General features: G+C 52.0%; 1 protein-coding gene across 5 annotated transcripts in view; it reads right to left on the bottom strand.

Moving 5' to 3' along the window:
* casz1 (castor zinc finger 1) overlaps positions 1-12,500 on the bottom strand; it is a 162,930-nt gene that overhangs the window by 35,230 nt on the left and 115,200 nt on the right. The window contains exon 1 of one of the 5 annotated variants that reach the window (XM_076163474.1): positions 10,853-12,133. The exons of 2 other annotated variants lie outside the window; for them this stretch is intronic. In XM_076163474.1, the coding sequence (XP_076019589.1) occupies positions 10,853-10,931 (79 nt within the window). In that variant the 5' untranslated portion in view covers positions 10,932-12,133. Of the gene's footprint in view, positions 1-10,852; positions 12,134-12,500 lie in introns of those variants that run through there. 2 more of the 5 variants (XM_076163468.1, XM_076163469.1) reach the window with 2 other exon arrangements.

Below are 12,500 nucleotides of genomic sequence, written 5' to 3'. Positions count from 1 at the left end.
CTGCGAAGGAAGAAGAAGGAGAAGAAGAAGTTCTCCGGCGTCCCTGTTTCTCCTCAGAGCGCCGCGCTGACACACACACAAACACACACACACACACGCGCGCGCGTCCCCAGGCCCCACAGGCCTGCCTGGGGGTTTGTTGTGTGTGTGTGCATGTGTGTTTTTCGATGCAGGCTCTCTGTTTGTGTGCCTGAGCGATATCACGCCCAATCAAGTGATGTCTCAAATCCTAATAACGCTGCTGGAAGTGCATTATGTGACGCCAACGTGCGCCGACTGCAATCAAGAGCAGCCGAGGGGAAAGGATGAGGGAGCGGCGGGGTCGCGGCTCTCTGTGGGTCCCCGGAGACCCCCAAGACACCGAGACCCTCAGAATCACATTTAGAAGAATAAGAAGGACAGAGACGGACTGGATGTTTGTTGAGTGAGCGGCTGTGAACGACATCATCGGTTTAAAAGTGAAGCTTCATCTCTGCACCTAATCAAACAGGCTCGCTCCAGACTCCTGCTGGGAGCCGACATGAGTGACACACACACACACACACACACACACACACACACACACTTAATGAACACAAACAGGCTCTCTGCTCTGCTCAGGATTATTTTACAATATGTAAAAAAAACAAAACATCTCTTCTTTTAACTTTATAAACGTTTGGCAGATTAATTGACGAGGCTCCAGGCTCCCGGTGCGTCGCTCACTGAACCCTTTTGTGTCTTCGGCTCTCAAGGGAGGCGGGTGTGTGTGTCTGTGTGTGTGTGTGTGTGTGACAGAGCGAGTGTGTGTTTCAAGGAAAATCACTGAGGCACACAAGCGAACGCTCACGCGAAAAAGCGATTGTTTTTATTTTTGTAAATTTACGGCTTGCAGGAAGAGAGAGCCCCCCTCTCTCTCTCCCCTCTCTCTCTCTCTCTCCCCTCTCTCTCTCTCTCTCCCTCACCCCCCCATCCCTCCCTCACGGCGTGGAGGCTACGGCAGCCGCGAGCGAGTCAAGCGTAAAGCCACTGATGGACAACTCCGCCACGACACCCGGACCCCCAGCATCTGGCCCCTCTCTCGTTTTTTTATTACACAAGAATAACAATAAGCAGGTCGCCGACCTCGCCGCGAGATTTCGCCACAGTTTCCTCCAACAGTCGCTGCTGCCGATGCTGAGAAATTTCCATTTTTCCGCATGCATATTTAATTGAGTTTTGTCCCAGTGGTGCGGAAATGATTTGTTTTTTGCTCTCTGTTCACTTGACTCCTCTTCGGAGTCGCTAACCCTGATTAAGACGTTCCCGTTAATTTCCCAGCGCACACCTTTTTTTTTGTGCATTAATGGTTCTGATCGTCTAATTAAAACTTCTCAGCTCGGCTGCTGATCACCGCTCGTTGTGCCTCTGACCTGAAGTTTTAATTGCCGCATCAGAAGCGATAATAATAATTTTGAGGTTCTGATGATTAAAAACAATGCCATTGCCAACTAGTTGATAGATGGAGAGGAGGAGGAGGGGGGGGGGGGGGAGTTTATGCAGAGAGAGCGGGGGTGTGTGTGCGTGTGTGTGTGTGTGTGCTACCTAAGCGCAGGAAAGGGGCGGAGGGGAGCTGAGTAGGTGATCAGTGAGGGTGGAGGGCTGGTGGAGCAGATGGAGACGCTCCCAGCCCTCCTCTTCCTCAGAGTCCTCCTGAAGAAGAACAAACAGGTCGGGCTGGGACAGAGTTTAAGCCCCACACACACACACACACACACACACACACACCTCCAATATTAAAGTCACACACGTACACACTTCACTTTAGAGCTGGACTCACTGGACAGGTTTGCCAGGTTGGGGAGAGATAGAGAGAGAGAGAGGAAGGAGGATAAAGAGCTCATCATCATCATCATCATCTCTGCTTATTTCCATACACACATCATGGCAGCGCCACCAAAGAAGGCACAGAGCTCATAAAGTGACTGAGCCGAGAGAAGGAAAAGGAACTGGAGCTACAGTTTGTCTCCGTCGTAAACGGTGACGGAGGTGAGATGAAGGAAGGATGGAGGCGAGTTAGGGAGGATGAGCAGGGCGACTTCTCCACTCACACACTCCGCTCACACTCTGCTCACACACAGCGAAGCGTCCGGCCTCCAGCAGCTCAGCGACACAGACTGAGCTGTTTTTAACCACTGGATCCCTAATGGATTTTTTAGGTTCCTCTCCAGGATCAATACTTTACTGTACACACACACACACACACACACACACACACACACACACACACACACACACACAGTCGTTCACATGGACATACTGTCTCTCTCTCTGTCTCTCCCCCTCCCTCTCTCTTCCCCCCCCTCTCTCTCCCCCCCTTCTCTCTCTTTCCCTCACAAATCTATTTTATTATTAATCAGTTGGTTGCACATCTGCCTGCTTGTTGTTGTGTTTTTTTCTATCAATAAAGCACTTATTGCTTTTAGACGAGGATGTGACCTTGCGCCGCGTGTTGCGTGTCGTCGTTCCAGGGGGGGGTGGGCGAGGGGGGGGGGGGGGGTTATGATGGGGGGGGGCCGACCTTGACAGACCCATTTGGACCGCTTCACGTTCAGCTCTGTCCCCGGGCTGTTATCAAACGCTAAAAAAATAAAGACCCTCAGCCAAGTGCCACCCTGACCCCCCCCCCCCCCCCTCCCCCTCTCCCCACGCCATCGCAAACACAAACAAGACGCCTGCAGGACAAAGGCGGACACACGGACGGGTCCCGGCTAACACACGGCGGCCCGCACAGGACAATAGCCCCCAGAAACACAATGTATACTTGAAGAGCGAGCGGAAGAGGAAAGAGGCTGAACTCCAGAGCAATCAGGCCGGAAAAAAAATCCAAATCTGAGGACAAAGACGCCCTCCAGCTTCATCACAAACAGGGTAATTATGGTATTTTCCACCACGGGAGGACAAACAAGCCTAACGTGGTCTGAGGGAGAGACGGGCTGACACGAGTGACGAAGAGGCGAACCGACAGCCCCGGCGACAAATCGAGCCATTTTCACTCAGTTTGCTGCCCGGGCTGATTCACGGGACGAGACGGCTAACTGGTTAAAATTGTAGAAGAAAGTCTGGACCCGCAGCTGCTGCAGGGTGAAGGCTGCATTTGTAACCAGGCCACCAAACTTTGCTTTGAAACAAACACACACACACACACACCCCCCCACACACACACACACACAGTCCCATGATTCCAGGCGCTTGAAACCAGGGAAATTTATTCCTGCAGCTTTGTTTTGAAGCTCGGGCTCCTGTGCTCAGTTTCAAGACACCGGGAGTGCAATTTGATAAGCCAACCGCCATGGTAAATGAGCAGACGACCCCTGTGTCCCTCCCTCACGGCTGCCGCTGCTCTGTGCGGGGAGCGAGGGTAGCACGGTGGAGGGGTGGGGGGGCTCAGCGGTGCACCTCTCAAGGGTCCTTGAGCTAATATCTGTACAGATTAACTGCTTCAGTTGTATTTTGGTCACGGGCCTTTGTGGCTTGTTGGGAAGGGAGGGGGGGGGGGGGGAGGTGTGAGCGTGTGTGTGTGTGTGTGTGTGTTGTGTCTTTGGTGGAGGGGTGAGTGGTCTGCCAGATGAAGAGGTTGGACCCCCCCACAGGCCGGTGTGTGTGTCACTCCCAGTCATTATCTTTGGGGACATATTTAATTTACCAGATTCCGGTGCCACACTGCTGAGTAAGTCGGCCCCCCATCCTCTTACCGTCACCCACGCCCCCACCCCTGGCCCCCACCCATGGCCCCCGTCTCTCCACAGGACACACACACACACACACACTCACACACTGTCAATCCTCCGGGGTAAACTCAGCACACGCTGCTCCATTAGTTATCAATTAAGTCTGGAAATCTCCACCTGGCTTACACACAGACACACACATGAGGCCTGCGCGCACCCACACACACACCCACACACACACAGTACCCCTCTAAACAGGAAGTGGAGTGGCGCGTGGCGTGTGGGCGGCGCCGGTCGGCGAGGTCAACCTTGATATGAGTCCCTGTCAGGCCCGATGATGTCAATCCTCACAGCCGAGCTCGGGCGCTGTTTAGATCTTTAGACATGGCGCCTTTCAGCCCACATGCGAGCCGAGCAGCCGTGGCATTTGTGTAATAAGACTCTGAAGACGCTCTGACAGCGTGTATGGCACCAAAAAAATTGAATAAAGCGCCGCTGACAAAAGCGACTGATGGGAAGGTCCGAGTCCCTGTTAGAGAGGGAAGAAAAGGAGAGAAGAAGAGCGGCCCTCTGCCTCCTCTCCCTACTTCTCCCTCCCTCTGCCTCTCTCTCCTTTTCCCTCCTTCTTCCTCCTCCTCCCTCTCACTCTCTCTCTCCTTTCCCCCTCTCTCTCTCCCTTCTTCTCCCTCTCTCTTCCTCCTCCTCCCTCTCTCTCCCTCCTCCTTCTCCCTCCCTGCTTCCTGGGGACGTCTTAATTGATTTCCAAGGTTAGGGTTTTAAATTTGTTTTTCAGACACGGTGGGGGGGAGGGGGGGGGGGGGGCGAGAGTGCAAGTCAATGTTTTTCAAGCGATTTCCTCAAATTCGGCTCGGTTCGGAATGTTCGCATCAGATCTCATTGACCTCCTCCCCCCCCTCTCCCTCTCTCTTCCCCCCTCTCTCTCTCTACTCGTAGCGAGAGAAGGAGGTGACATTCACCCAAAGAGAGACAGGGAGAGAGAGAGAGAGAGAGAGAGAGAGAAGAAAAAATGTGTATTTCCAGACAGGATGCGTGCGCTGACACCATCGATCCCTGGCTACCATTAAAACATTTGCTCTGCCTGACAGACTTTCCCTCTTTTGGACTTTCTGCAGCGCAGCGGCGGCGGCGGCGGCGGCGGCATGAATCACAGGTGCCTGTTAAAATGTCAAAGCGCAGGTAGAAGAGAAAGAGACGAGGCCACGAAAATCACACCCAAAGCTCCTCCACACTTTCTTCTTTCCAATTCTGCTCTTTGTTGTCTTTTTTTTCTTTGTCTTTTCGGGGAACACGCGATTAAAATTTGATCGTCTGGTTTCGTTTGTGGGGCGAGGAGAGGAAGTCGGTGGGATTTGCATTTTTCAGCCCCTGTGGTGGTTTTCTGCTCCTCTGCCTGAGCTGTGAGATGTTGCCTCTGATCAGCACAATGGAAGCAAACCAAGGCGATTTAGGTGTATAATACAGTGTAGACACATACGTCAGGTGGCTGTGACCGACGTAGAGAGTGTGTGAGAGTGTGTGTGTGTGTGTGAGAGAGAGCAGTGTTGTAGACAGCAGGGCATTGTGCTCCTTCTGTGCTCCTCTCCGTCTCGCGGCTGCAGGTCACGTCGTTTGCTCCGAGAGGACACACTGTCAAATATGCACAGTGACATCCTCACACACACACACACACACGCACACGCACGCACGCACACACACGTCGGCGAAGGATAAACACGCCGACACACAGAGTTTGAAACGTCGGCGTGTGCTTTACCGGTAGAAAACAAAAAAGTTCCAGCGTTAAATTGTAGGCGGATCTGAACGAGGCAGATTTTCCCTCCCAAAAAACGGGAACGTTCTTGATTCCGGGGAGTTGTGTTGAGGGAGGAATGTGGCGTGACTGAATTTGAAGGTGTGATAAAACAACGCACGCAATGAAGGAGGGGGGAGGGGGGCGGGGGGGGAGGGAGGGGAAGAAGAAGAAGTAGAAGAAGTAGAATGACTGTGAGATGATGAAACGAGCGACGCGTCTTTACAGGAAAAGGAGCCCGATGTGTCTATTTTGGGTCTCAGTACACAAAAGGAAGTTGACTCAAACAAATAAATTTCACCTTTTGATAAAACCACGCGACTACTTGAGCATTCTACACCAAACCCCCTTTGTTTCCTGCGTCTTAAGCGTCACATCTTCATGACTTTGGCACATTGGAGAGTCGACCCGAGCCGCAGCGTCGTGTTTACGGCTTCTTTAGAGAAAAAAAACACACACACACGCAACCTCATTTTGTGGAAAAAGCGACACGGCGGCTGCCATCCAGCTGCCCGTGTTACATTTCTGCAACATTAATATTCCTCTTATTATTATTTTAAAGTGAAAACGGATACTCTGTTGAAGTGCAAATCTGATGAATTACGGGAGCAGATTGCTGCTATTAATTATTAAAAGCTATTTTATAAATATTCAGGTCTGTCATGCATCTAATAATGAACGCTTTAGAGGAGGTTACTTCCCGTGCGCATCCTAATGTGTCAGAAATATCACTTTTAATCACACTTGTGTCAGCGAGCGACGGGTTTGAACCTGCTGGAATAAAAAAAAAAAGGAAAAAAGAAATCGACCAAATCAACGAAACTCCGCCGGCCTACTACTGTGCTCATCACAGTTTTTCCGTCCCCGCTGTTTTTCCCGCGCCAGCTAACTTCTTCTCCTGCCCCGTCTGAAGAGGTGGCGAACGCTCTCTCTCCCCGCTCCCCGCTGCACTCTGACGGCGGTAATTTGAATGGAGAATAATGCATCGGCAGCACTCTACCTTCTGGACACACCTAGTCCCAATGCTGCCGCTGCCATATGCTGCGCTGATGCATATTCATAACACTTTCTCCTGCGTGAGTGTCGGTGTGCAATGAGGCTTAAATGAGCGTCTCGCAACTTCAAACGAAGCGGGAGGAAGAAAAGAAGAGAAAAGAAAAAAGCTGGGCACAAAGAAAGTTGGGGCGCTCTCCTGCTCCTTCTTCTTCTTCTTCTTCTTCTTTTGAGAACTTTCTTCTAGTCGTCTTCCCTCTCAGGCCGTGAAGAAGACAAACATGGCGTCTGATAGGTGAACCCCGCTCCTTCCTCCGTCGAGCTGAGAGAGGCGGGCGACTGTCAGCGAGGCCGCGTTCGCCGCCTGCTGTCAGGTGGGCCGGACGGGCTCAGCGGCGGGGCGAGCGAACCCACCTCCACACACCCCGGCAGCAGCAGCAGCACGCCTGTGTGTGTGTGTGTACGTAGATACAGACACACACTGGCGCTGTGGAGCACTCTAAGATTAACGCTGTCAGAACGGCAGTGATACCCCGTCATTATCTGCACACGGGGCCTCCTTCCTGCGCTCGCTTGCCTCTCTGTCCTCTCCGCCGCTCCTCTATGGAGGTAGTAATTACTAAAGCTAACATTTCTGCCTCTTTGTGCTTCTATCTACCCTCCACTTCGCCTCCGTTTCCTTTTTACACTTTGTGCCGCCGCCGCCGCCACGCTTCCCCGTGTGCCTCGTTGGTCTTTTGCCTCGGCAGGTTGACGGCGTGCCAGCAGCTCTGACGGCACCTGCGCGGCTCGCTATGCGTGTGAACGCCGTGTTGGTGGTGTTTTATCAAATTATTTTGGAGCCAGCTGATGTGCAATAAAGGCTCAGCATGGAGCCGGGAGATCCACATGAATCAGCTCCGTGGGTCAAAGGCTGGTTATGTTGGGCGGCGGAGGAATGTGTGATGTGCCACTGCTGGATGTGTTTGTGCCGTACATTGTTGGTGTGACGGCGTGCGATCAGAGAGACCCCCCCCGCCCTCCTTCCTCCTCTCACATGGCATTTTTCATTACCAACTACGCTCACACACTCTTGGCTCTTTCTTTCTTCTCCGCTCTCCCAGCGGAGCCCAGGTTTTTATCAAAGGTGATCGCTTGCTCGGGCACATTTTCGCAAACGTCTTCTTCCTCGCCCAGCCGTTTCCCCCAAGACGCTCTCGGGTAAACGTCACTCATGAGAAAAAAAGGGAAGATCTGATGGCGAGATCAAAAAGGGAGGAAGGACAGCGAGGAGAGCGTGGGGGGGGGGGGGGGGGGAATACCTCCCTCCCTCCCTCCCTCCCCCTCCCACAGCACTGGAGTGCTGAGGGTAATTCCTCTAAGCAGCGCCCCTGTTTTCAGACGCAAATGCAACAAAACGCCGGGTGCTGCCACGAGACATCAAAATGGGCGATTTTGACTTCAGAGGGTCTTCAGATGCTTGAGGAGTTGTCAGCGTCAGGCCGGTGGGACCGAGCGGAGAGAACAGACGGCAGCAGCAGGCGGTTAACAGCCAATACGGGAGCGGTGCCAGGGAGGCCGTCTCCTCCCAAAATGCCAATCGGCGCTTGATCAGTAAAGACTTCCGCCTCGCTCCCGTATTCCACCTGAACACTTTTATCTCCTGCGAGCCAAGTGGCTCGATAGTTTATCAGCCGGGGTTGGTCTTGTGTTTATTGCACCGTGGGGGTCAGGCAGGTTAAGTGCCATAAAGACGCTCAGACACGAGCCTAAGTGTGTACAAAGAGCCTCAACAGGTGCCGGGGAAAGAAAGTAGGACTGTGTGTGTCTGGCGGCTGGCGGGGAGATCTTCATCAGCCAATCAAAGAGCGCCGCACGTTCTCTGGAGAGCGAAAAGTTGTGTTGTGACACGCCGAGAAGGGATGTCCGCATTTTCTCCGCTGTTGTTCTCTCTCGTTCTCTCTCTGAATGGCCTCGGGGAGATCAGACTGGCTCGGCTTCAAAACAAGCATTTCTTCAAAAAACCCCAGTGAGCGGGCGAGCGAGCGAGCGAGCGAGCGGGGGCCAAGGAGCTCGGAGCGTGGCGGAGGAGACGGCAGGCGGATACGAGTCTCACGCGTGCGGGAGGAGAAGAAGAGAGAGAGAGAAAAGGGACGAGGAGGAGGAAGGCAGAGGAAGAAGACAAACAAGTGTTGGCTCTGCTATATGAGTTTAGTTAGCTGGAGACTTAGTGTGTGAGTTATGGCGAGCGGAGGGCTGAGGGACGCTGTATTTATGAGAGGACTGAGTGAGTGTTAAATCCCTGGTAAGAAATAAAGTCGTCCCTGAGCGAACAGGGGAAACATTTCACTCAGTCTAAGAGGTGCCTTGAAAAAAAATGAACGCCATCCCTCTTCCAGGGAAGCCGAGCTCCGTATTCCCTAAAATCGCTTTATTCCTTAAAAATGCCATTGATCACATTCGAGCGGATTAAAACCGCCGATACGAACAGAGGAGACGATTCCCTGCGACACAGAGAGAGATGGAGAGCCCGGCAGAGAGGGAAGGAAGGAATCCCATTCCACTCAAACTGCATGTGGATTTTGTGAGAGATCCTCGGCTGCCAAGACACACAGTGCACTTGTTGCAGTGCACGAGCTCATCCCGAGAGAGAGAGAGAGAGGGAGAGAGAGAGAGAGAGAGAGAGAGAGAGAGAGAGAGTTTTCCACTGCGGTTTATGTCGGGAAAGTCGTTTTCCATTCAAATATGTAAATGGGAGCGTATGAATCTGCCTCTCTCTCTCTCTCTCTCTCTCTCTCTCTCTCTCTCTCTCTATCTGGTGTCAGTCTGAGTGTCGTCAAAGTTAAGACGGCAGAAACAAAGGCCGGCGCTCTGCCAGAGGAAAAGGAAACGCTCCTCCGCTCGGCTCCTGCACATCCCGACTCTAAACTCGGAGCTGCTTCCAAAGCCCTGCAGTAGTAATAACAATTATGACTTAAAAAGGCTATATTTTTGCATTAACTTAAAAGGCTATATCTTTTTCCTCCCCTCCAGCCTGTGCGGCCTCACTTACCCTAAGTATCTCCATAAATCACCAGTTACTGTTAACATGTACTCCACAATTCAGTCATCAATCTCCTACCAGGTCAGAGTGAAAACAGAGGGGGAAATGTCTGCTTAGTAAAACGTCCCTCTGCTGCTGCTACCACCACCCACTACACACACACACACACGCACACACACACACACACACACCCACACACACACACAAACACGCACGCACGCACACCAGTCAAATAACAAACACACGCGCCGGGCACACAGCAACCAGAGCAGTCCTGCGGGACACAGAGGCGGTTGCCAGATCGCCACGGTAACGCAAGCCAAATTCAATTCTGACTTCACCTTTCACTCGGGAAGCTGCTTCCATTTGTTACACAAACAAATAAACAGTAAGCGCGAAGTTGGAGCCGGCCAACTCTCCACCCCCCCCCACCCCTCCCTCCTCCCTCACCGCCGGGCGAGCGCGAGAGAGAGAGAGAGAGAGAGAGAGAGAACCAGCGGGCGAGCGACGTCAGGCCCAAACAGAGGCCGCATGTAAATCTGTGTTTATGTTCAACGGACACTGTATTTATTTAAGCAAAAGGAGGAAATCTAATTGTACGCAGAGGAGGATTATTCCTCTCGGAACGCCGTCTCCAGGAGAGCAGAGGAGAGGACTCTTTCAGCCAAACACACACACACACACACATGCACGCATACACACACTGTTTACAGCAGCAGAGTGGAAAATCCCTGCGATGATAAACCTCTTCATCACACACACACACACACACACACGCATCTAAACCAGCCAATCAATCTGCAGCCAGGCGGCCAGAGAGTCATCTGGTGTCAGAACCTCCACAGAACTCACTCACACTCATGTTCGCCCCATTAGGATCCAATACTCTGGTTGGTTCACACACAACTTCTAATCCTGGACAATATAAATATAATGTTAATATAAATGTAATTTGTGAGACTTTAGTGAGATTAAAATGGAGGAAACACCTCGATACAAAACAAAAAAACAAATGAATGAATTCCCTTAAAACAAACATTACACCTGCTGTGTGTGTGTCCCCTCTTTCTTTCTCCTGCTCTCTCTCTCCTCCCCCTCTCCCTCTGTCTGACACACACACTCACACACTCACACACACAGACCGCCCCCACCACATCACTACACATGTGCACCAGGCTCGTGCCACTGGTAACAGACCCGTTCACCTCCAGGTCTCCACTCAGCTCCTCTCCACGGCACAAGAGTGTGTGTGTGTGTGTGTGTGTGAGAGAGAGAGGGAGAGAGAGAAAGAGAGGGGGGAGAGGGGGGAGGGGGGAGGAAGGTGTGAGAGAGTCTTACCTGGCAGGAGACCGCCCTCTGCGCTCTGCCTCACCTCTCCCTCCTGCCCTGGAAGAATTCTCTCCACAAAGCAAGGCATTTTCTCCTCTACTGCTCCCTGCCAAGCTCTGCTCTCTCTCTTTCTCTTTCTCTCTCTCTCTCTCTCTCTCTCTCTCTCTCTCACACACTCTTTCCCTTGCTTTTTCGCTCTCTTACACACTCCTTCTCCCTCCTTCTCTCTCTTTTTCTCACTCTGTCCTCCTCTCTGGCTGTCTATCTCTCCTCCCTCCACCTTCCCCTCCCTCTCTCTCTCTCTCCCCCTCCCTCTCTCTCTCCCTCTCTCTCTCTCTCTCTCTCTGAGCACAGATGTCGAGGCAGCGCGAGTTTACCCACTTTACCAGTAGGGGTCCTTCATCGCCCTTCTCCACCCATAGCCACATGGGGAAATCACACACACACACACACAGACACACACACACAGGCCCCGGGAAGAGGGAGCCACTTAACGTGCGCCCTCCTGTCACTGCTACAATGAGAGCCCTGTGCCGATCAGCACGGCTGTGTGCGTGTGTGTGTGTGTGTGTGTGTGTGTGTGTGTGTGTGTGTGTGTGAGACAGGTGTGAAGTGGGTGGCGTGCACGTGGATCTGGCCCTGGGCCCTCTCCAGTCCTGATGGGCCCAGACTCGGTCCTGGCTGCTGGCCCCTGAAGTGTCATACAGTAGTCTCACACACACACACACACACACACACACACACACACACACACACACACAGATTGAGTTACCGTGGGTCCATCGGAGCCAGCAGTCAGAGAGAGAGACAGATTGTGGGTAGGCGCACAAACACACACACACACACACACACAGCAACTGTGGCTGTTTGCTACTGCTGCTGTTGACACTGATAACATGTGCTCTGTGCCCTATGTGTGTGTCAGTGTACATGTGCCTACACACACACACACACACACCCAGCGGATGCCTATCAGCTTGCGTATTTCAGGTCTTCTTCTTTTTTTTTTATTTAGAAAAAGGAGGCGAGTCTTCATTGACACGGCCATGTTAGATTTGAAGGCTCTCAGCTAGTGACCGGTGGGGAATTTCTAGTTTCTCTCCTACTTGTGGGGCACTTTTCACATCGCAATATCAATACTGGAGAAAATTAGCTGTCCCGCTGAAGAATGTACAGATGTGTGTGTGTGTTTGTGTGTGTGTTTTGCCTTTGGAATAAGTGCAGATTCCCCCTGAGGTGGCAGAGGGGAAGATCTGACTATCAAAGCCCACAGAAGCCCCGTAATTATCCTGCGTGTTCCACTGCATTAAAAGCAGATAAACAGGTTAAAAAAAAAAAATCACAAGCACACGCACACACACACACACACACACACACACACACACACACACGTACAAGATAAGAAATGATCGCGCGATGAGTCAAACAGGACTGTGGCGCTGTCGTATGAGGCAGCAGCTGCTCTGTTGCGCTTTTTGCCAGATTTCTCAGTAATCTGAGACGCTGACATGAAGTGGAACTTGATCCCAGGCGCTTAAAAAAAACAAATATAAATCAAATATTGCACAACTTTTACGAGTGCGTGAATTGCAACGTGTTAGCGACCCCGTGCTATTAAAAATATCAGAACAGTAATTATCAGGGCGCGCTTTGTGTG

Source organism: Genypterus blacodes, unplaced genomic scaffold (assembly GCF_046128005.1).
Source record: "Genypterus blacodes isolate CSIRO-AG114 ecotype Tasmania unplaced genomic scaffold, CSIRO-AGI_Gbla_v1 ptg000131l_1, whole genome shotgun sequence".
Taxonomy (NCBI): Eukaryota; Metazoa; Chordata; class Actinopteri; order Ophidiiformes; family Ophidiidae; genus Genypterus; species Genypterus blacodes.
This window is presented reverse-complemented; position numbering and strand designations above follow the sequence as displayed.